At 49.9% G+C, this 21,450-nt stretch overlaps 1 protein-coding gene across 1 annotated transcript in view; it reads left to right on the top strand.

Moving 5' to 3' along the window:
* The window catches only part of POLA2 (DNA polymerase alpha 2, accessory subunit), a 284,968-nt gene that overhangs the window by 247,957 nt on the left and 15,561 nt on the right, over positions 1-21,450 (top strand). The window contains exon 17 of the mRNA XM_085625754.1: positions 2,155-2,281. Coding sequence (XP_085481880.1) covers positions 2,155-2,281 — 127 coding nt within the window. The remainder of the gene's footprint in view (positions 1-2,154; positions 2,282-21,450) is intronic.

The following is a 21,450-nucleotide window of genomic DNA, read 5'->3' as shown; positions in this document are numbered from 1 at the left end:
ATTACCGGTTTTGCTTTCCAAGATAATGCTATATGCGGATTCCCAATCCTCTCACATTGTGACTGATTTTGATTGGGGCCACCAAATCCAGTTTCCTATCTCATATTCTCATCTCTCCAAAGCAGTCAAGAGACTTGGTTGCCCTAACCCTGGTGGAGCTCTGAGTTTCACAGTGCCAAACACTTGCTTGTTGGCTTCTCTAGGCCAAAGTGTGGGCAAGTCGTTTGTTACAATATCTTGAGTTCAGTTGTGCTCTGCATTAGGTTTTGTTGTTTGCCCGTCAATACATTCTGTGAGGTGAAAAGCGAATTGTGTGTCCTTCTGACGGGTGTGTTGTTTCCCGAAATATGCCAAGGAACACTATGCACCATGTTCCTTTATAAACAGTGGCAAGGCCTTATTGGTTGCACTCAACGTCGAGGCTGGAGGCATGATTCGGACATGCTGTTCTCCAGGTGTTTCTGGTTTTGTGGTTGTCTTTGTTCTCTTCAAACCCTCCTTTGATTTTGTTGTGTAATACGGAGTGTATATAGTCCAAACCTATCCACATCGAAACGTAGCACTATGCAATGACTGGGATAAATGAGAGGCGTACAAAGGAGTCAGATGAGAACGGGGGATTTCCTGTTGAGGTCCATCATCCTGATTGCACCTGGTTTTACAGTTCCTCCTTGAAGCCTCAATGTGAGGCTGCATGGCATATCTGGGAAGGGAGAATTTAAGGATCCTTGAAGCATAGCAAGAAAAGGAAGGAGGTAACTTACAAACGGCAGCAAGAGCAGTTTCACCAGGGCCATGGATCCAAGGGACCTCCTGTGCATTATGGCACTCTTTTACTAGGGAGCAGTAAGGCCTATGACCCAATTACTTTGTCCCGGAGACGCCGCCTTGGCATCTTCTTCTTAATGCATGTTTTGTTTGAAGCCTGATCATGTTTCTGCTGGTGTGTTACATATCTTTTGCCAAAATTTAACCTGGCTTGCTATGTATAGTGGAGTGTTTGAGTTTACTGCTTTGTAGATGACGCGGCAGACTTTGAAGGTAACACTGGCTGGAAGATGGACCAGTGGAATTCATTGAGGGTGTATGAGATTCTGTCACACTATACCAAAACCTTGATAAATCAGGCAGCAGCATGAAACATGCTCTTTAGGGAGGTCTGTTATGATTCTGAGGCATTGGTGATCAGTGCTTTGCTCCAGTCGAGGTATGCAAAAACTGTCTCCTTAAAACTGATTTAAGGATTAAAGCTTAAAATTGTCATAGCTTGTTGGCTTGGTGCAAGGCTGCAAGAGTCTTTTTTGAGATGTGAGTTCTGAAGCAGACGATGATGTTCTAGAATTCTACGTATTAGTACGCTATCCTTCTGAATCCAAATAACTGGCTAACCTATCCACCACTCAAATTACTTTCGTATTTCACTATACTTACTCAACACTAATCCTTTATGGGTTCCGGAGTAGCGTACTACTCGTTGAAAAAGCGCTTCAACGCCTCGTCAGGGCTAGTAAGCGCTATATAAATACAATTGCAATATAATACAATGTTAGTGGAAGAGGTAGTCATTAAAAAATGAGTTACCTTTGATGTTTTATTTGATGACTACTTTGTCTTCACACAGTTTATTCATCCCGTTTTTGACACCAAGGGTTTTATTCATTTTCCATGTTCGTATGCTAATGCTTCTTTGGAGTGCTGGCTGCATCTGTTTCTTGCCTCTCCTTTTTGAGGGATTTAGGCAGAATTGAAGTAGCCATCAGCGTTGTGTATATTTGCTGGGTGTGACACACACAAGACGAGAACCTTCTAATTACGATTTTAGAATCACTTTGGCATTGCATAGCACCCAGTCAGACAAAACTGCTATGTGATCTAGTCTGAGGCATGGAGAATTTAAAATTATCTGATTGATACAAAAGTTTCTGTCAAAAAGATAGCAAGTGAATTTTATACCAAGGACAAAAATGCCCTAGATTTGAATTGCGAGTGGTTGAAGTGCATGGAAATACTGGTGTTATACAACTGAACGCGTATCCAACGAGAAGGATTTAGTTAGTGTTGCCTTGTGGCGGACTTCTCCAACTATTACTCAGTTAAATCTGCTAGACTTGAGCACAGTTTTTTTTTAATTAACACTACTCATTGTTCTTTTAGCTACTATCCATTGTATCCACCTTCTGAAGAGATCAACATAGACTATGAGAGTTTCTACAACCACGCGCAGATGCATGTCACACCTGATGTGTTCATTGTGCCTTCGGAGTTGCGCTATTTCATAAAGGTAAGAAAAGCCTTCTCGATGTGACGTTCGAGCAGTGTGAACTCACTCCCAGCTATCTTATATATAGAACGTAATGTGTTGTCAGCAGACATTACGTCATAATTAGCCTTTCCCAGAGTTTTGCATTTTCATTTTTTTTTTATTAAAGGGATGTTCCTCTGAAATGTTAGAAAGACTGGTGACCTCAGTTTCTAACAAATACCACTTCCTAGAGCTTCATTATCCAGATCTACGAGACCAATGTACGAAAGCATTTCTTGCTCACAAAGCTTATTTGCAAAATCACAGGCATGGCGACCCCTAAATCACTGATCCCTATGGTCAGTAGCCATTTTGTGAGTCATAAAATCCCTATAGCTTGTCAAAATGGTTGTTGTAACCCATTCCGGCTGATAAATGCCAAAATACCATGGTTGCTTGAAAGGGGACGCTATGCTTGTCATCGATAAATCGGACCACAGTTGCAGTTACTAAACATTTAAAAGGTACAGACTCGGACTTAACGTGGTAACCTATGCGCAGAGTGGAAGCTGTCCGTGTGCCCCTAGGAGCCGTTAGTGATTCAGGGGATCGATGCCTGTTCTTGCCCCCAATATCATTCCTTAAAAGTAAAATTGTGCATATTTTTTTTTTTTAAATGAAAAAGCCCTACAAGTCTGCTTAAAAAAAAAAAACTTTACATGTAAGGAATGCAAATACTGGGTTGAGACCTGCCATCAGTCGTTTGTAGAACTCCCGGCTTGTGTTTGCAGAGATCTGCAAAATGCCTCCTAACTCAGTAATATTACTGAAGCAGTAGGTTTTCTGATCTCCTGCAAATGTACATTTTGTGATGTGTCGGATAAGTACATCAATTGCATCGCAAAACAAAGCCCAGAGAGCAAACCAGTCAGTGAAAAAGAAAGACAAATCTGTTTACAAACAGTACTTGGGCCTTTGGGTCCAGTATACCCTGACTGGTACATTTTATTCATTTCACCCCTATGGCGCTAAGCGGTGTGATGTTTTCATGCCTTCTTTGAAAGAAGTGAGCTCTAAGGTAAGTTCTGACTGAGAGAGGCAGATGTCTGACACACATACTAGTCTGGTTATAGACTCTGGCCCGAAACCATACATTACACCGTTCTTAAGAGACTTTACTGTCTGTCAGTTGAATAAAGTATTCACTGTAAGTAATCTACTACCCACAACATGTGATATAGCAGTGATCTTTCTTTTTTTAAAGATGGGTTTCATCATTGTTTTTTTTTTTTTTTTTTTGAAACCGTTTATTACAGGTCTTAAAAGTATACAAGTATGGGCCCACAACCTTCCGGCCGGCCGCTAGCAATGGTAGGAACATACGACATACATTTATGGAACACGTGGTATTACAGGAGGAGCATTTCTCAGTAGATAACAATGTCAAAAGCCACAGCATCCAGGCCCCATTATGCGGTTTCATTTTAAATTAAGAACAACAAAAATTAAAACCACACCCACAAGGCAACCCACAATCAAAAATAGCAGCACGTGCTCCCCAAGAGGGGGGATCCCAACTATACACAGAAGTGTGAAGAGGGGGAAGAGAGCAAAGCGAGGACTGGGGGAACCCAATGCCCGGCAGCGGGGGAACGTGTCGGCTAAGGGGTTGGGGCTGGCGAGGGATCAGGCAGCAGCGGTGGCGCGTAGATACCCCCTCGGTAGGCGTTCCAGGGGCCCCATACTTTCACCCATGTCCCAGGCTTACCCCTCGCCACATACACCACTTTTTCACGAAACATGCACCAGTCCATGTGTTCTTTCCAGGCCAAGACCGTCGGGGGCCTCTGGGATCCCCACAGTTGAGCAATATCACGCTTGGCTATCATATATCCCAGAGTCACCCACCACGTCTGTGGCGCCGAGTAATCAGTCGGTTCCCACACATTCAACAGGCATCTCCTCGCTTCGGGCAACAGCGCCACATGCGTAACCAGTCGCAGCACCTCATGTACACCACGCCAGAACCCCTCCACCTCCGGGCACTCCCACAAAATATGCAGAAAGGTCCCCAAAGCACCACACCCACGCTTACACAACCCATCTCCAGCATAGCCCATACGCAGAAGCTTTGGCCCCGTCATGTAGACCCGGTGGAGTATCTTGAGCTGGACGAAGCGGAGGCGAGCCGGTATGGCCACCTCCTTCGGGGAGGCCACCGCGGAGGTCCAGTCCTCGTCGTCCAACTCCAGCCCGTCGGCAACCCAAGTCGCACGAAGGGCAGTCAACAGGCCCGAGCGGTCGTTTATCAGCTTTTTGTATATAAGTGAGATCGTGCTGTCCGGGACGTGCCCATCCAGCATTCTATCTTCCAGGGGGGAATATTCCGGGATGGAGGCAACGTCCGAGAAGACTGAGCCCAGCGCATGTCGGACCTGCAAATACCGGAAGTATTCACTGCCTTGCAACTGAAATTCCGTCTGCAGCATATCGAACGTTTTAAATCCTCCCCTCGTCCAAAGATCCCCCACTTTACTGATACCTATTATGTCCCACTTCTCGAAGCCCTTAGAGGTCCACAGGGAACCTAACCGCTCAGACGCGTATAGTGGTGATGCCCGGGTCAAACGGTCCTTCCACCCCATAGCTGCATTGGCCGCGTGCCAGACTTGCACCATGACACGCGTGGGGCCCGTCAGATGAGCGTCGGGCGCGCTAGAGTAGAGCGCTCGATTGTAATCGCCACCTGGCAGGAGCATCTTGTCCATTTCAAATGCCGGGTTTAAGGCGGGCCCATAGAGGCCGTGGTTAATGGCAGCGAGCTGGGAGGCCCAATAGTACCGTTTAATATCCGGGAGGGCAATCCCCCCGTCAAACCATGGGAGCGTCAGCTTAGCCAGAGCAATACGCGGCCTCCCGTCCCAGAACAGGCGGCGTTGCAGACTCTCCACCTCACGGAAGTAGCGCGCCGGGACCAAGTCCATAGTGTTCTGCAGAGCGTACAGAAAACGCGGCAGAGACATCATCTTGAACAGTGCCGCCCGGCCGAGCGGCGAAAGCGGCAGGCGCCGCCAGCGTGCGACATCTACCCGCAAACGCTGGAGGGGGGGGAGCAGATTCCGTTCATACCGGGCCTCCGGGTCCAGAGTAATGAAGACACCCAGGTACCGAAATCCCTGCGGGGCGATCTGGATCGGACAGCCCCGCGGGAGAATAGGAGCCTCCCCAGAGAGAACATACACACACGATTTAGCCCAGTTGATGACGAGACCGGAGTTACGACCAAACGAGTGTAAAACATCAACTAGGACTATAAGCGATTTACGTGGGGAGGCTAGGTACAGAAGGATGTCATCAGCGTATAGGGATACGCGGTCCTCATACTCGGGGGTCCAACGGAGACCACGGATGGAAGGCTCCCACCGCAGCCACTCCGCCAGGGGCTCCAAGGCAAGCGCAAAAAGAAGCGGCGACAGGGGACAGCCCTGTCGCGTGCCCCGGCCCAGCTCAAACGGGGCCGATACTCTTCCGTTCACGACCACCTGCGCCAATGGGCCCACATACAACAATTTGACCCAACTGATAAATCCTGGGCCAAACCCGAACTTCGCAAGCATCGCCCAGATGTATGGCCACTCAAGCGTGTCAAACGCCATGGTGGCGTCTAAGGACGCCAAAATGGCCGGCTCCCGTATAAACGGGACGCGCGCAAGCACCCCATGCAAACGCCGCAGATTAAGGGCTGTATTGCGATGGGGAATAAAGCCAGATTGGTCCTGATGAACCAGATCTCCCACCACACCGACCAGCCGATTGGCGAGTACCTTAGCGAGAATTTTGGGCTCCGCATTCAGTAGTGAGATAGGCCGATAGGAAGTAACCCGATCCCGAGGTCTCCCTTCCTTGTGGATCACCACAATTGTAGCCAGACGTTGGTCAAGCGGGAGGGAGCCCAGCGAGTGGGCCGCGAGGAACATTGCGCGGAGGTGAGGCGCCAATGTATCCGGTCGCAGCTTATACAGCTCGATAGGGATACCGTTCGGGCCCATGGCCTTGCCAGAAGCGACCGAGCGTATGGCGAGGGCGATTTCGTCGGAGGTGGGAGCGGCGTCCAGCGACACCCTGTCCTCCCCGGACAGGGAAGGCAGCGCGATATCCCTGAGCAGAGCACGGGAATCCTCTTCCGAGCAAGAAGAGACCGGGGAATACACCTCGCGGAAATACTCCGCGAAACAGGAGACAATTTCTTCTGGCTCAGTTACACATACACCATTCGTTTTCTCAATCAGCGGGACCACACGATTCGCTCTCTCCTTTTTATCCAACCACGCTATCAGTTTACCAGCCTTATCACCCACATCATACAGTCGCCCCTGTTGCTCCCTACTGAGGCCCCTGGCCGCCTCCGTAACGAGGGCCCTATAAGCCGCCTGCTTGAGCTGGAGGACATGTAATGCAGCATCCGTCACCCCATCTTCTAGATTACCCTCCAGCTCAGCTATTTCAGCCTCCACCCGGGTCACCTCCTCCCGCTCGCGCCTCCGGGCGTGGGAAATAAGGGACAGGGCCTCCCCTCTAAGTACTGTTTTGAAGGCCTCCCACAGGGAGATAGCTGAAGGCACTGACCCCACATTCTCCTCAAAATAGCGCTTGAGGGATTTAATCAAGTCAGCGCGAATGGTGGGGTCGCGCAGGTACCAGGAATTGATTGGGACCACCCTACTCTCAGCCCTCGGAAAGACATCAAAATGCAACAATAGCGGGGAGTGGTCCGAGATACCCCGTGCCAAATGGCGCACCTCCCCCACCCTCCCGACATGGGCCGCCGGGACAAGGACATAATCAAGCCGTGAGAGACTACCATGGGCCCCCGAGTGGAAAGTGTATTGCAGCTGCGTGGGATGTTTTAAGCGCCAGCAGTCCACCAATCCCAGTGTATCCAAGAGGCCGGATAGCCACGCCTGTGCCCGGGGGAGGTCCCTAGGGGGGTGACGATCCACAGTCCCAGAAACCACCGCGTTGAAATCCCCCCCCACCACCAGAAGCCCCCCCGGAAGGCCAAGGAGGAGGCGCCCCAGATCTGCAAAGGTGGTCGACTGCAGCCCCGGTGGGACGTACACTGACACAAAGACAACCACTTTGCCCTCCATTCTCCCCACCAAGACAGTGTAACGTCCCCTGTCGTCGTGGAGCACCTCATCAATTTCTAACGGGAGCGAGTTCTTTACCATGATACCCACACCCCTCGAGCCTGACGTGAAGCCCGAATGGGCCACGAGGCGGTAGCCACGCCGATTCATGGCGCAGAAGGAATTGCCAATAAGGTGTGTCTCCTGCAGGAAGACCACATCAGGCGAGAGTCGCTTCAGATACTGTAGGACCACACCTCGTTTAATCCTGTCCCCCAGTCCATTGACGTTCCAAGACAACAAAGTTAATTCCCTACCCCCCATCATACACAAAAACCATCATTCGTCCCCCCGAGAGCACAGTAGAACCAACACAAAAAAAGGGTTGCCTTCTGATAATAACGAACACCCCATCCCTGCCCACCCACCCCAACAAAACTCCCCCCTCCCTGCACCCCTGCATGAGCCCAAACAGCCCCCCCAACGAGCAGTGTGCCTGTCGCCCCATAGATAGTTAAACTAACTAGACCCCCAGAGGAGGAGGGAGAACCCCCAAGAGACCCCACACAACCTCCATAGGAGGGGAACTTAAACAATCTGACGTATTGTCAAAAGTGGCATCATTTTTGTCCCGAGCGAGGCCTAATATTAGTCCCTCAGTCTTGATCCGGCGAGCCCCCTCCCCCGGCCGCTCCCCCCCCGCCACCCCGATCCCGATCTCCAGACAGAGTATCCAGCCAGTCCCCGGCCGCTTCGGGACGATCAAAAAAGTGTGTGCGACCTTCCACCTCCACTCGCAGCTTAGCTGGGAAGAGCATGGCGTATTTGAGATTTAGGTCCCGAAGACGGCGCTTGACACCAAGGAAGCTCAGTCTCTGCTTCTGGACCGCAGGGGTGAAATCAGGATAGAAATTAATGTCCATATTATCAAGTCTAATCGGTCCCTGTAGTCTGGAGGATTGCAGGATAGCGTCTCTGTCCCGAAAATTAAAAATCCGGGCGATGAGAGGTCTCGGAGCGGCTCCGACCTTAGGCCTTCCCCCGGGAACCCTGTGGGCCCTCTCCACAGCAAAGAATTTACTCAGCCCCCGTGGCTGGAGATGGGTAACGATCAGGTCTTCCACGAAAAGGTCCGCCGCCGCTTCCTCACGTCCCTCAGGCACCCCGATGATACGGATGTTGTTCCGCCGGGCCCGACTCTCGGAGTCCTTCAGGCGACGATCCATCAGCGCACTCGCCCGAGCAAGTCGGCGCACCTCCGTTTGCAGGGCCGCCACATCTGTCGTAAGGCCCGATGCGGTGTGGGCCAAAGAATCGACTCGGTCGTTGGTCTTGGAGAGATCGGCCCTTATCAGGCCAACATCTACGAGGACCGAGTCGATCTTCTGCGCCAGTGTGTCAAAACGCTGGCCCACAGAGGCCTTCATCTCGGCGATGGCGCCCATGACATCCCGCAGAGTCAGATCCGTGGGCAGATCGGGGGCATCAGTAGGGCCCTCAGGGGACCTGCGTGGCACCTCAGGAGATCCCTTCTGGAGGGTATAGCGATCCATGCTGTTGGACTGATGGGCTGCGCCACGCCGGGTCGATTTTACCTTTGCCCGATCGCCATCTTGTTTCGTGGCCATGGTCCCAGTCTCCCGATCGCACCAGCCACGTCGTGAAGGGCGGGCAAGCCGGTCCACGGGCTCCGGGGGGGTGCCACCCCAGATCTGCGGGGCGGATCACAGCCGGCGGGCAGGCAGGGTCCCCCAGCGAGGCCACACCAACACACCAAGCCCCGTGACCCAACCTCGCATAGACAGCAAGGAGGGTACGAAAGTGAAAGTGCGGGTTACACGAGCCACCAAGCCCTGTCCGCCGCTGTTATTCACTTCGTCACTGGATCGCCCCACAACGCAAATCCAGGGTTCGGCTAGGAGAAGGCCGCAAACCTCAATCGGTGTTAAAGTCGGTGTCCGAGGTCCGATTTGGAAGCGGAAAACGGGCGCCACCTCAGCTCGGGCTCACCAACACAGTCCCCTCATCTGGGACAGGATATGTTCAGGATAGTGATAGGAGGTCGCGGAGGTCCTCGGGAGCCTCGCACCTACGCGGCCATCTTGGTTGCGCGCTAGGCTCCTCCGGTTTCATCATTGTTACACTTTGTCTGCTCTAATTTAATAACTGTCTCTTTGGGCACTCCAGTATTGGAAAAAAAGACTATGTGGTAAGGGCTTTTCATTTTTGTATTGAGTAAACTCTAAGTACTGTCACCAAAAGGGGTTTGCATGACAGAAACATGTCCATTAAAAAGCAACTCCAAGCCCAATTCCAATAGTAACCCTTGGCAACCTTTCTAATCTTAAATTACTAGAGAGCCGGTTGTGAAGGTGTGCTATACAAAATAAATGTGCATAGAAACTAACTTGGAAGCTGTATATTGTGCTTTCATTCTATGCTATGGCATTGTATTGCAACATTTATGTAGCACTTACTACCTCGCTGTGCGGGCACTGAAGTGCTTGCCTACTTGGGTAGCACGTGACACTGTGTAGGAGTGTATGTTTGGAAGTGTGTTGCCTTTGTTTTGATTATATGTGGGAAGTGTTTCAAGGTGATGATCACTGAGTTGAGATTATCGAGTTATGGATGGAACGCAGAGCTTAGCAGTGTTATGGATATAGAATTTTGCGAGAGAGGCGCAGTTTATGGTTTTAAGTAAGCTTACAGCTTTGAACAGCCTTTACATTTTTTCTTAAGATCATAGTCCAGTTAGCACGTTACTACACCAGGGTGTCCATTCTGAGTTAATTTGTTTAAAATGTAAGATTCTACGCAGGTATAGAATGGAAGGAGAAACGGTGGAGAGATCTGCTGGGGTGGAATTTGTAAATATTATCCAATACTTGATTGCCATTATGAGCTGCAAAAAGCAGTCGTAGTTTGTAGTTTGTTGGGACCCCTGTTGGCCAGTGTCATGTGGCAAATCTATTCAGTTAGTGATGGGTGGATTATTGCGGTGGGCTGATCCGCAATTGGGTGATAAACATTACCGGTAGCCGCGAACGAACCTGAGGGGAAGCCATGCCTGCACTGTGAGGCTCTGCTGGGGACTTGCACTCCCACCAGCCCCTGCACCTGTCTAATGCGCTTTATAACTCAACGCCAGCCCGCGGCGCATGTAGCCACCAACGAACCTGAGGGGAAACCATGCCTGCATCTGTGAAGCTCCGCTGGGGACTTTCACTCCCACCAGCCACTACGCCTGTCTAACGTTCTTAACAGCGCGATGCCAGCCAGCGGCACGGGACGTGCCGCCGGCAAAGCCAATATAGTGGCGGGCCCGCCCACACCTAGAAGAGGATGGGCCACTCCCTAACATTCTCGACCCCGGCATTTGCTTGGACACAGAATGGTCAAACAAAAGGCAAGGGCTCATGAACCGGGAGGAGAAATTATCAACATGCTGGACTCCTGTTTTTTTTACTAGGAGCGGCGGACGTGCTCTCAAAGGAGATCATGCTCATGGCGTATCGCCTCTCTTTGGAAGAGGTAAGACCCATCTCATCTGGCTCTATCCCCATCGTCTCCAATGGAGTGGGGGTGTTTGAAGATCTGGCTAGTCAGAATACACCATTTAGCACACTGCCCCTGAGTAAGAACTCCAAGACCATTGGGGTAGATAAGAGTCCTACAGAGGAGCCACCATTTAAGAGAATAAGAGGGAAGCCTAAGAAAACTGTTATAACCATTACTACCCCCTCAGATGCAACATCAGTCACAATATAGGGTGTGCACTCTGACATTGTACTTAGCACACACTTAATATATCAAGTAGACGATCTATGCCAGAAATTGGAACAGCTTCTCAAACCGCTTCGCCACCCGCTCTTGAGCGAATTAGACCAAATAAAGGAGAGACTTAATAAATTATTCAATTCAGAACTGCTTTGTGATCGAACCGAGAGGGAGCACAAGGGAAATCTATTTCAGCCTCATTTACCTTCTGGATACCTTACTCATATCTCTGCTCCTGTTGCTGCATCACATTTACGGGCTGTACTCCAATCTCAGTCATCACAACCCCTATCCAAAGAGAGATTGGGTGCTCTGATAGACAATCAAAGTCAATTTGGCGATGTTATTAACAGAGGAAATCCAACAATGACCCATTTCACCCCGCAGAGTTTAGCCCCTCCAGCAATAGGGTCGCTAAATGTCACCCTAATTGTGGAGAACAAATGTCACTACTATGGGCGGGAAGCAAGGGGGTTGGTTACTGACCATGGCTGTGTTCCTATGAATTCTATATGTGCAGAGATATTAGGTGAGAGATTGGACTTGCCTTCGGCAGCATGCCCTTTTGTAATTATTTTAGCCAACACCCCCGCGTTGCGATCAGATCAACAAGAAATGAAGGCCCAACTGTTGGATAAGTCTCTAGGTTGGTTGCCGAAATTTTATAAGAGTCATATTATCGTGGGTAGGCAATGGTCCAATCCATCTTGATAATAAGATTTTTGCATTACCATTGGGCTTCTTCTATAAAACCCAAAGGTCCAATGTAAGTTTGCAGCCCAGGGCCGACCCCCCCTCTATCATCCCGAATCATCGAAGTAATTTAATGTGTTCTTCGCTGCCCATTAGAAATAGATTTGCAGCCCTGCGTGACCTTGAAGTATGCGATTGACTACCTATAGCTTCCGATCTCTCAAATGATTCTCAGGGCTCCCAAAATATATCCCCTAGCCAGTAAAAAACACTGCAAGGTTGAGAGTCCCTTCAGTAACTCTTGAGAATAATCTCATGGAACATAGCGGGCTACAATCAGAAAAAAACCCAATTCCGATTGGTTATCTTTTGTGTTGAATTTCAATATCCTATGTTTCCAAGAAACATGGGAACCTAATCAGATCGCTCTAGATGGGTACCGTACTTTTCAAATAAATGTGGCCCCCTCTTGAGCCGGTTGTCCATGTGGAGGAATTGTTACCTTAATAGCCAACACAGCTAGGAACAAGAGAATTACTTTTTTAAATATTGCACCTAGTTACCACATTCTTTTGTGTGAGGGCTGTAATGGGAGGGACTTGATTCTGATTCATTTTTATAAAAATAATTTTGAAGGCAAGATGGAATCGGAATTATAACTAATAGAGAAGGATATTGGCGCTCTCACAAAATCTCATTACAAACCCGTTGATATAATTTGGATGGGTGACTTTAATGCCCATAGCTTTAGCTGGGCTGATTCTTCAGTTTGTGGCCTGACTGATTTTTTCGGGGATTTTGTTCCCCATTTTAAGCACAGTGACTATGGTAAAGCACTAAATAGACAACTCATAATTAATAACCTTGAGATAATAAATCCAATGGATACCAAAATGGGCCTACTAGACCCTGTGTTTTTTTCTCTGTCTTGTACTTCCACGATTGACTATATTTTGGTTTCTGAACCCACAAGATCTAAGCTTACTCATATCAATACCAAATTGTTTGCTTTTGGTGACCACGCAGCTATTGTATATCAGATGGGCATATCTTTTGTGATATCTGGTCACTCGATGCCCTTTTACTAGAAATGGTTAACATCGCTTCAAACAATCTAACAATGCATAAGCAAGATGATCACTCTTTTCTCCGTTATTTCAATCAGCATGTCCTAGTGGGAGCTCTCCCAAGAGATAGTCCCTTGGCGCTATTGTCCTTAGGGCGCTATTGTCCTTATTCGGACATAGGTGATGGAAGTAGGGGCTCAGAAGGGGCTGCAGCCCCCCCCAAAGTAATCCTGTAAATCAGGCTTCTCCAGCGAGTAGCACGTGAGTTACTGTTAGCTCTCCAGCAGGGCCGGACTGGCCGTAGCGGGCAGCAGGCGTTTTTCCCAGTGGGCCGGAAGAGTGGGGGTTGGTTTCGGACCGGTGGTGGCCATTTTTGGCCCCCTCTACTAAAAGCAGCAGCAGTGTTTCACACCAGAAACTCCCATCCACAGCCGGTCAGACTTAATTTGCCAGGGCCGGTTTGCGTTCCCAGTCCAGCCCTGCTCTCCAGCTACCTTTGGGTAGCTCTCCTGTGTGCAGGCCAGTGAATTACGTTAGCTTTTCCTCTGTTGAATTAAATATATGTATGCCAAAATTAAAACACGTATTTGAAATTAAATTTTGTGTATTTTAAGGATTCATAAGCCAATGTTTAGAGGAAAATGGTTGAATTTCCAAAATATACTTAAAGCTTATATTTGAGCGATAAAAAATAAACTAATTTTATTAGCTTGGTGCTAAGAGCACTGCCGTTATAGTAGTATGCATTACCCATGTAGAGGTATTCCACATTGACAAAATTTTTTTTTACATTACTGCAGGAAACCACACCGGAAGCACGATGGGGATCACTGCTGGTAATCATGCATATGGTGATCCCGAATGTGATCATTTCCGATGTAGTAACTACCACATCGCTAATGGTATTAGTAGCTCGGGAAGGTTTTCACTGAACATAAGTAGCTCTTATTAAAGAAAAAGTTACTGTTCTGATTGAGACTTCTAGCCGAGGATTCCTCACCATTAAACTTTTCCCCAGGCGTCAGACTGGATCCGGAAACGTTTTCCACTGTACCTCTGCATGGCAGAAGCTGACGCCGTGCAGCTCTGCACTGATGATGTTCCTCTACGTAGCCTTTATAGGGATTATCCGGGACCTTTATAGGCACCCCTCATGCACACTGACGTGATGTCCTCTCTTTCCTGATCACCAAACGTGGATCTGGAGCTTCTTTTCATCGGACACCCTTGCCTCAACCAAACTTTTTCAGTGTGCAAGGGATGTCAGCCCATAAGGACGACAGGTTTTAAACTCTGTAGGGGCTGCCGCAAGCAGATGTCTGTGAGAGATCCCCACCAGGTATGCCAGTGGGGTTTAGGTTAGAGCCACGGCTCCAAGACCTGCGGAGACTGCGCATCATTTAACCCAAAGGCCACCATGAAACACAAGACTAAATGTTTCCACTGTTTTTCATGGCTTTGGCTGAGGAATCCCTTACCACCAGCCTGCCCTATCCTAGCAGAGAACCCAGCAGTTTTGTGGGAGAGACACAGGTGCCCACTGCCTCTGCAGCCAAGATCTGCATGCCGCTCAGTCCTCGGCCTCAAACAAACCTCAACCCCTTGAGCCTCACATGCCACACCTCTTTAGTTTTCCCTTGGAGGGCCACAACCAGTTGGTAGGATGCAAATACCACCAATTCCATCCTGGTTGGCAAGTGATCACATAAGACATGTGGATCCTGCACATTGTCCACAAGTTATGGCCTACCCTTCCTTTCTTCCTGCCTCACCTTGCACCGGTCACCCAGTGACTGACAAAGGACCATCTCTCCATTTTGTGGTAGGGAGTGCAAGCCCTTTTGGCTAAAGGTGCTTTTGAGAGAGTGCCAGAAGTAGGACATGGTTGTTATTTTCACTAGTTTCTGGCGACTAAGAAGAACGGAGGTATTCGGCCTATTTTAGATCTTCGTCCTCTCAACGCCCTCCTCCAGAAGGAGAAATTCAAAATAATCACTCTTGTACAGGTTTTGTCTGGTCTCAATCCTGGAGACTTGATGGTGGCTTTGGATCCGCAGGACGACTGTTTCTGTATTCCGGTCCTGCCGGCCCATCGGCGCTGCCTGCAGATCGTGATGGGAGAGTAACCATTTCAGTTTGCTTTGCTCCCCTTTGGTCTCAGCAGCGCCCCTCGGGTGTTCACCATGGTGATGGGCAACGCACCTTTGGGGGTCTGGGGTGCCAGTCTTCCCCTACCTTGACGACTGGTTGGTGAAGGCGGGCTCAACCCAGGCAATGATCTCCAGACTACTGCAAACTTCTGTCATCCTTGGGGTTTAGTATCAATGTGTCAGAGTCACACCGAACTCATTGGCAGACTCTCCCCATGATCAGAGCCATTCTGGACATGGTTCGGTTTTGTGCCCTTCCCCCTAAAAAGAGTCCAGGAATTTCAGCCTATGATCCCTGTCTTTCAGTCTCGGTCCTGGATTTCAGTAAGGTTGACTCTGAAGCTGTTGGGACTGATTGTTTCTTGCATGCTACTGGTTGAGTACGGTAGGTGGCATATGCAGGCTTTGCAGTGGGATCAGAAGTCCCAGTGGGCCCAAGATCAAGGGACCTCCCCCTCCAAGTCCAAATTTCGGAGTAGTCTGCAAAAGATCTATTGTGGTGGGTACTGGACAGCAATTGGGTCAGCAGCCGACCTCTCTCCCTTCCTTACCCAGAGCTGACATTGGTGACCGATGCTTCACTCCTGGGCTGGGGGAGCCTCTTGGGAGAGTTGGAGTTTAGCGTCCTGTGGTCTCCAGCAGAGTTCTGGCTCAACCTTCTGGAGCTGAGGGCTATCCCCTTGGCACTGTAAGCCCCTGCTGTCCATCAAGGGGGAGACTGTTACAAGTTCTTATGGACAAAACCACCACCTTGTGATACTACAGCAATCCTGGCGGGTGGGTTCTCTGACTCTGTGCTAAGATGCCTTGCACATCTGGAAACGGCTGGACCACCAAGGAATCTTCCTGGAAGTGAATAACCTTGCGGGCTCATTGAACAACTAGGGTGACGAATCCAGCAGTTGAGCACCTAGTGGATCACGTGTGACAGTTACACCCAGAGATGGACACATTGTTCTTATCGCTTCAGTGAAACAGCATAAATGACCATACTTGCTCTCTCGCAAATTGTTTTCATGCAGTCCAGCTTTACTTAAAAACCACATGTGCCTGCTGTCCTACTTTTGAAGCAGGGGTACTAACACAGATTTGTTTGCGGTTTTACACAGTGGCCCATTGGAATTAGAGCTCTTTACAGTTGGAGGACAGCTCTACATGAGTAAAGTAATTAGACTCAAGCATGCATTTACATATGTACTTTGGATCATTGCAGGTACAAAATTACACTTGCAACATCCCTGAGGGAGAACTACAAAAGGGAAAATACACAGGTGATAAGCGGGAGCAAGAGCAGGTACCTGAAAAAGTCATTTTAAGAAAGATTACTTCAATCGGGAGAACTAATTTAAGTAGGACAGACAGTGGAGAGGAACTGAAAACATCGATGGTTGAAGTCAAAGATGCAACTGTGTTCAACAGAGTAATCAAGGGTTGTAAGAGAGAAGGGTGTAATCAAGAAAAGGTAAAAGATTCAGCCAAAAGGAGAGGTAAGAAAGAAGCCACACAATTGAAGAAACGATTTGCACGCAACCACGAAAGAGTAGAGAGAAGAAAGTGGGTATCAGAAAGGCAGGCAGACTTAATCGGATTGGAAATATCTTTAGAAAAGGAGTTCAATATTCTTTCTTGAACATTGCATGTGTACTGGTGGTGCTTGTAGCAGGAGGGAGTGAGTTACAAATCACTGCCTGAAAGAGTTTGAGCTGTGATGCACAATTTTTTTAATGTCACAGGTCCTATGAGAAGATTCTGCACAGTGCAGTCACTGTTGGCCTTTTGATATTTTCAGCTTATTAGGTAGAGAATAGTGGCTCTGTACAGGACTTTTTGAATGAAACATGCCATCACGTAAAGTGATCTGGCTTCAGTAAGGAGCTATGAAAGTGTTTATAATATGGGGCGCAAGATGGTCAGTCATTCTTGAGGCTCTGCTGGCTGGAGCCATTAATACGACTCTTATCCTCGGTGTACGGGGCATTGTGACACACCACACAGCAGTGCACTCCTGCCATGCTGCTGTGCCAGAGACCCCCGTTTTTGCCAAGTGGAGGCTCCTTTCTGCAGCTTTTGATTGCTTTTGAGGCACGGCGGCATTGAAGACCCCAGGCCAGCTGAATGGCCAGCCAACTAAGATCATCTGAGGTAGTCAGCCGGGGCCCGCGTTTGCTCTGGGCCATCCTTCAGTGCGGCTGCTGCGGCGGGGCAAGTGCCCAACTCATGGAGGATCCTGGACGGGGCTTGCCGGAACAGCAGACCTGCTGGGCCACATCGAGATCTGGCGGACGTGGGCTGCCCCAGGACACTATCCGGGGAGTGGATAACTCACTTACCCTCCAAGCTGTGAAGGGCTGCGGGCCTTGAACCTGTGGCGGGCTGAACAGTGACTAAGGCCTGGGGCTGCTCGCCCTCCTTTCATCACTGGGGCTGCAGACTTGCCAGGGTGCTGTGATTCTTGCCACAGCCCAATAGGGGAGAGACTACCCCGGAGAGTGAAGGCGCTGGAGGTTGGCTAATGTGGAGGCCCTCCGACAGATCGGCCGAGAAGGACTGACAGTGGCATTGTGGTACGCAACCGCGTGGTGCGTTCGTACTGCCTCAGAGGACGGTGCCGGTAAGAAAAGGCCGCATTGCGGGGCCAGGTCCTTGCCTGTATGGGGGGGGCATGAGGGAAGCGGGTCTGTGAACGTCCTCAACATTGTACAACTGCTGGACTGAGCTGCAGGTTTGCTGTTTATAGGAGGAGGCCCAAACCAAAGGAAATGATGGACGGAGTGTTGAACATTACAAGCACTCACCTCCAGTCAACTGATCTGGGTTTAATCCATTACCGTTCTTGAGCCCACTCTGCCACCCCAGTTCAGACATGGCCATATGCAAATCAGTCTGACCCTGTGCCTCATGGGAACAGTCCAGCCCGAACTGCCAAGCCATGTCTTCCCTGGACCGGAAACAAGCTTCCTAGACCGGTTTCTGGCATTTCAGCCGTCTTCAGCCAGGCTTGCTTGAATCCAGTGGCAAAGTGAGCAAGGGATTCACGTCTGAGCATACCCTGCCAACTTATGGCGAACAAAGCAAAAACCAAAGGAAATGATGGACGGAGTGTTGAACATTGCAAGCACTCACCCCCAGTCAACTGATCTGGGTTTAATCCATCACCGTTCTTTAGCCCACTCTGCCACCCCAGTTCAGACATGGCCATATGCAAATCAGTCTGACCCTGTGCCTCATGGGAACAGTCCAGCCTGAACTGCCAAGCCATGTCTTCCCTGGACCAGAAACAAGCTTCCTAGACCGGTTTCTGGCATTTCAGCCGTCTTCAGCCAGGCTTGCTTGAATCCAGTGGCAAAGTGAGCAAGGGACTCACGTCTGAGCATACCCTGCCAACTTATGGCGAACAAAGCAAAAACCAAAGGAAATGATGGACGGAGTGTTGAACATTGCAAGCACTCACCCCCAGTCAACTGATCTGGGTTTAATCCATCACCGTTCTTTAGCCCACTCTGCCACCCCAGTTCAGACATGGCCATATGCAAATCAGTCTGACCCTGTGCCTCATGGGAACAGTCCAGCCCGAACTGCCAAGCCATGTCTTCCCTGGACCAGAAACAAGCTTCCTAGACCGGTTTCTGGCATTTCAGCCGTCTTCAGCCAGGCTTGCTTGAATCCAGTGGCAAAGTGAGCAAGGGACTCACGTCTGAGCATACCCTGCCAACTTATGGCAAACAAAGCAAAAACCAAAGGAAATGATGGACGGAGTGTTGAACATTGCAAGCACTCACCCCCAGTCAACTGATCTGGGTTTAATCCATCACCGTTCTTTAGCCCACTCTGCCACCCCAGTTCAGACATGGCCATATGCAAATCAGTCTGACCCTGTGCCTCATGGGAACAGTCCAGCCCGAACTGCCAAGCCATGTCTTCCCTGGACCGGAAACAAGCTTCCTAGACCGGTTTCTGGCATTTCAGCCGTCTTCAGCCAGGCTTGCTTGAATCCAGTGGCAAAGTGAGCAAGGGACTCACGTCTGAGCATACCCTGCCAACTTATGGCGAACAAAGCAAAACCCAAAGGAAATGATGGACGGAGTGTTGAACATTGCAAGCACTCGCCCCCAGTCAACTGATCTGGGTTATTATTATTATTATTATTATGTTTCTTATATAGCGCCTGAATCGACCCCCGAAGGGGTATCTCCGCGCTTGCCTTGGGAACCCGTCCTGGCTTTTCCCTGTGAGATAGCCCCTACAGGGCATCCCCAAGGTGAAAGCCAGGCATCCCGCCGCGGGGGTCCGTTGTGGAGATTAAGCAAGCTTAATGCCCAGAGTTGCAGAGTGTGAACCCATGATTAGGTCAGGCACCGAAGCGATAATTATCGAGTCCATGGACATTTTGAGCTCAAGACCCTGCCGCGTCAGGAATTGAACCCTGGTCCCGGGTCTGACCTCTGCTTCAGGGTCTGCCTGCTCTAACCAGTGAGATCTGGGTTTAATCCATCACCGTTCTTTAGCCCACTCTGCCACCTCAGTTCAGACATGGCCATATGCAAATCAGTCTGACCCTTGGTTCTGATGCTCCGTCCATCACCACCCCCTTTTGTACCGCTTTGTTCGCCATAAGTTGGCAGGGTATGCTCAGACGTGAGTCCCTTGCTCACTTTGCCACTGGATTTAAGCAAGCCTGGCTGAAGACGGCTGAAATGCCAGAAACCGGTCCTAGGAAGCTTGTTTCCGGTCCAGGGAAGGCATGGCTTGGCAGTTCGGGCTGGACTGTTCCCATGAGGCACAGGGTCAGACTGATTTGCATATGGCCATGTCTGAACTGGGGTGGCAGAGTGGGCTAAAGAACGGTGATGGATCAAACCCAGATCTGTTGACTGGGTGGGAGTGTTTGATTGGTTCTGATGCTCCGTCCATCACCACCCCCTTTTGTACCGCTTTGTTCGCCATAAGTTGGCAGGGTATGCTCAGACGTGAGTCCTTTGCTCACTTTGCCACTGGATTCAAGCAAGCCTGGCTGAAGACGGCTGGAATGCCAGAAACCGGTCCTAGGAAGCTTGTTTCCGGTCCAGGGAAGGCATGGCTTGGCAGTTCGGGCTGGACTGTTCCCATGAGGCACAGGGTCAGACTGATTTGCATATGGCCATGTCTGAACTGGGGTGGCAGAGTGGGCTAAAGAACGGTGATGGATCAAACCCAGATCTGTTGACTCGGTGTGAGTGTTTGATTGGTTCTGATGCTCCGTCCATCACCACCCCCTTTTGTACCGCTATAGGAGGAGGCCCGCCAGTAATGTGCTCCATGGCAGGGTAGCGTCGTTAGCTGAGTGACCATGTGCTGCCTTCTTTGGCCCAATTCCTGTGCAACATAATAATTGACCTGTAGAGGCCGCTAGCATCTGCACCCTACCGATCTTGATCAATGTTGGCAATTGTGGTGGCCTCTCTTGCCTCAGCGGGTGGTCACAGCTGCCCCACAAGTTGGCATTGGAGACATTGGGCTGTGCAGGGCACTGGGATCTGGGCAACGTGCTCAACTATACTGTGCATTGCTGCACAAGCTCTTGCCTGCTCGTGCCCCCGTGGACTCTGAGTGATGCAGGGTTGTTTGTCGGAAGAGCTGCCTGCTGACACACTTCCATTGCTCTGACACACTCATACATGGATTTTGGCAGATAACAGATGGGTCCAGAAAACATGGATATTGGATATAGGCCTGCTCATGCAGCCCCTTATGAATGCAAGCCGGGGATTGGTGGGACCTTGACGGGTGCTTACACCTTGGAGTGAGTGGAAACCGACAATACAGGGTTGCTTCCCTTCCGTAGCTTCCTTCATGGAAGATGGGTAAGGCAGATATGAAGCAAGCCACACTGTCTTTTTAAAACCTTTACCACACCCCAACGAAGGAAACCCCAGTTGATGACTCCTTACAGGGGCGGAGTGGCGGTATGGACCTAACCCCGAAACTGGACTTCAAGACCATGTCTCTGGATCTGAAGCAGAGCCTCCCAACCATTGAAACAAAAATGAACTTCTTAGCTGATAGGTTCGACCCCCTCCCAGAAAAGGTTGACAAGCGTGAAGACCGGATTGATCAACTTGAGCAGCGCACCTTTGATGTGGAGGATGGCCAGTCCGTTCACAGAGGAAAATTATTGCAAATGGAGAATGTCCTGGAGGTGATGCGCAACAAAAATGAAGACCTAGAGGCACGCTCGAAAAAGAACATCCTTCCGATTTTGGGGGTGTCTGAATTGACAGCCATGGGAAGAATGGAGGACTATGTTGAGGGCATGCTCCAGGCCCTCTTTGGTGAGACGCTCTCCGCCATGATCGATGTAGAGCGAGCCCATAGATCCCTGGGGCTGCGGTCTCCCTAGGGGCCTCCAGCCC

This window comes from Triturus cristatus, chromosome 9 (genome assembly GCF_964204655.1).
Source record: "Triturus cristatus chromosome 9, aTriCri1.1, whole genome shotgun sequence".
Lineage (NCBI taxonomy): Eukaryota > Metazoa > Chordata > Amphibia > Caudata > Salamandridae > Triturus > Triturus cristatus.
The sequence above is the reverse complement of the archived record's forward strand: the minus strand, read 5'-3'. Positions and strand labels throughout refer to the sequence as shown.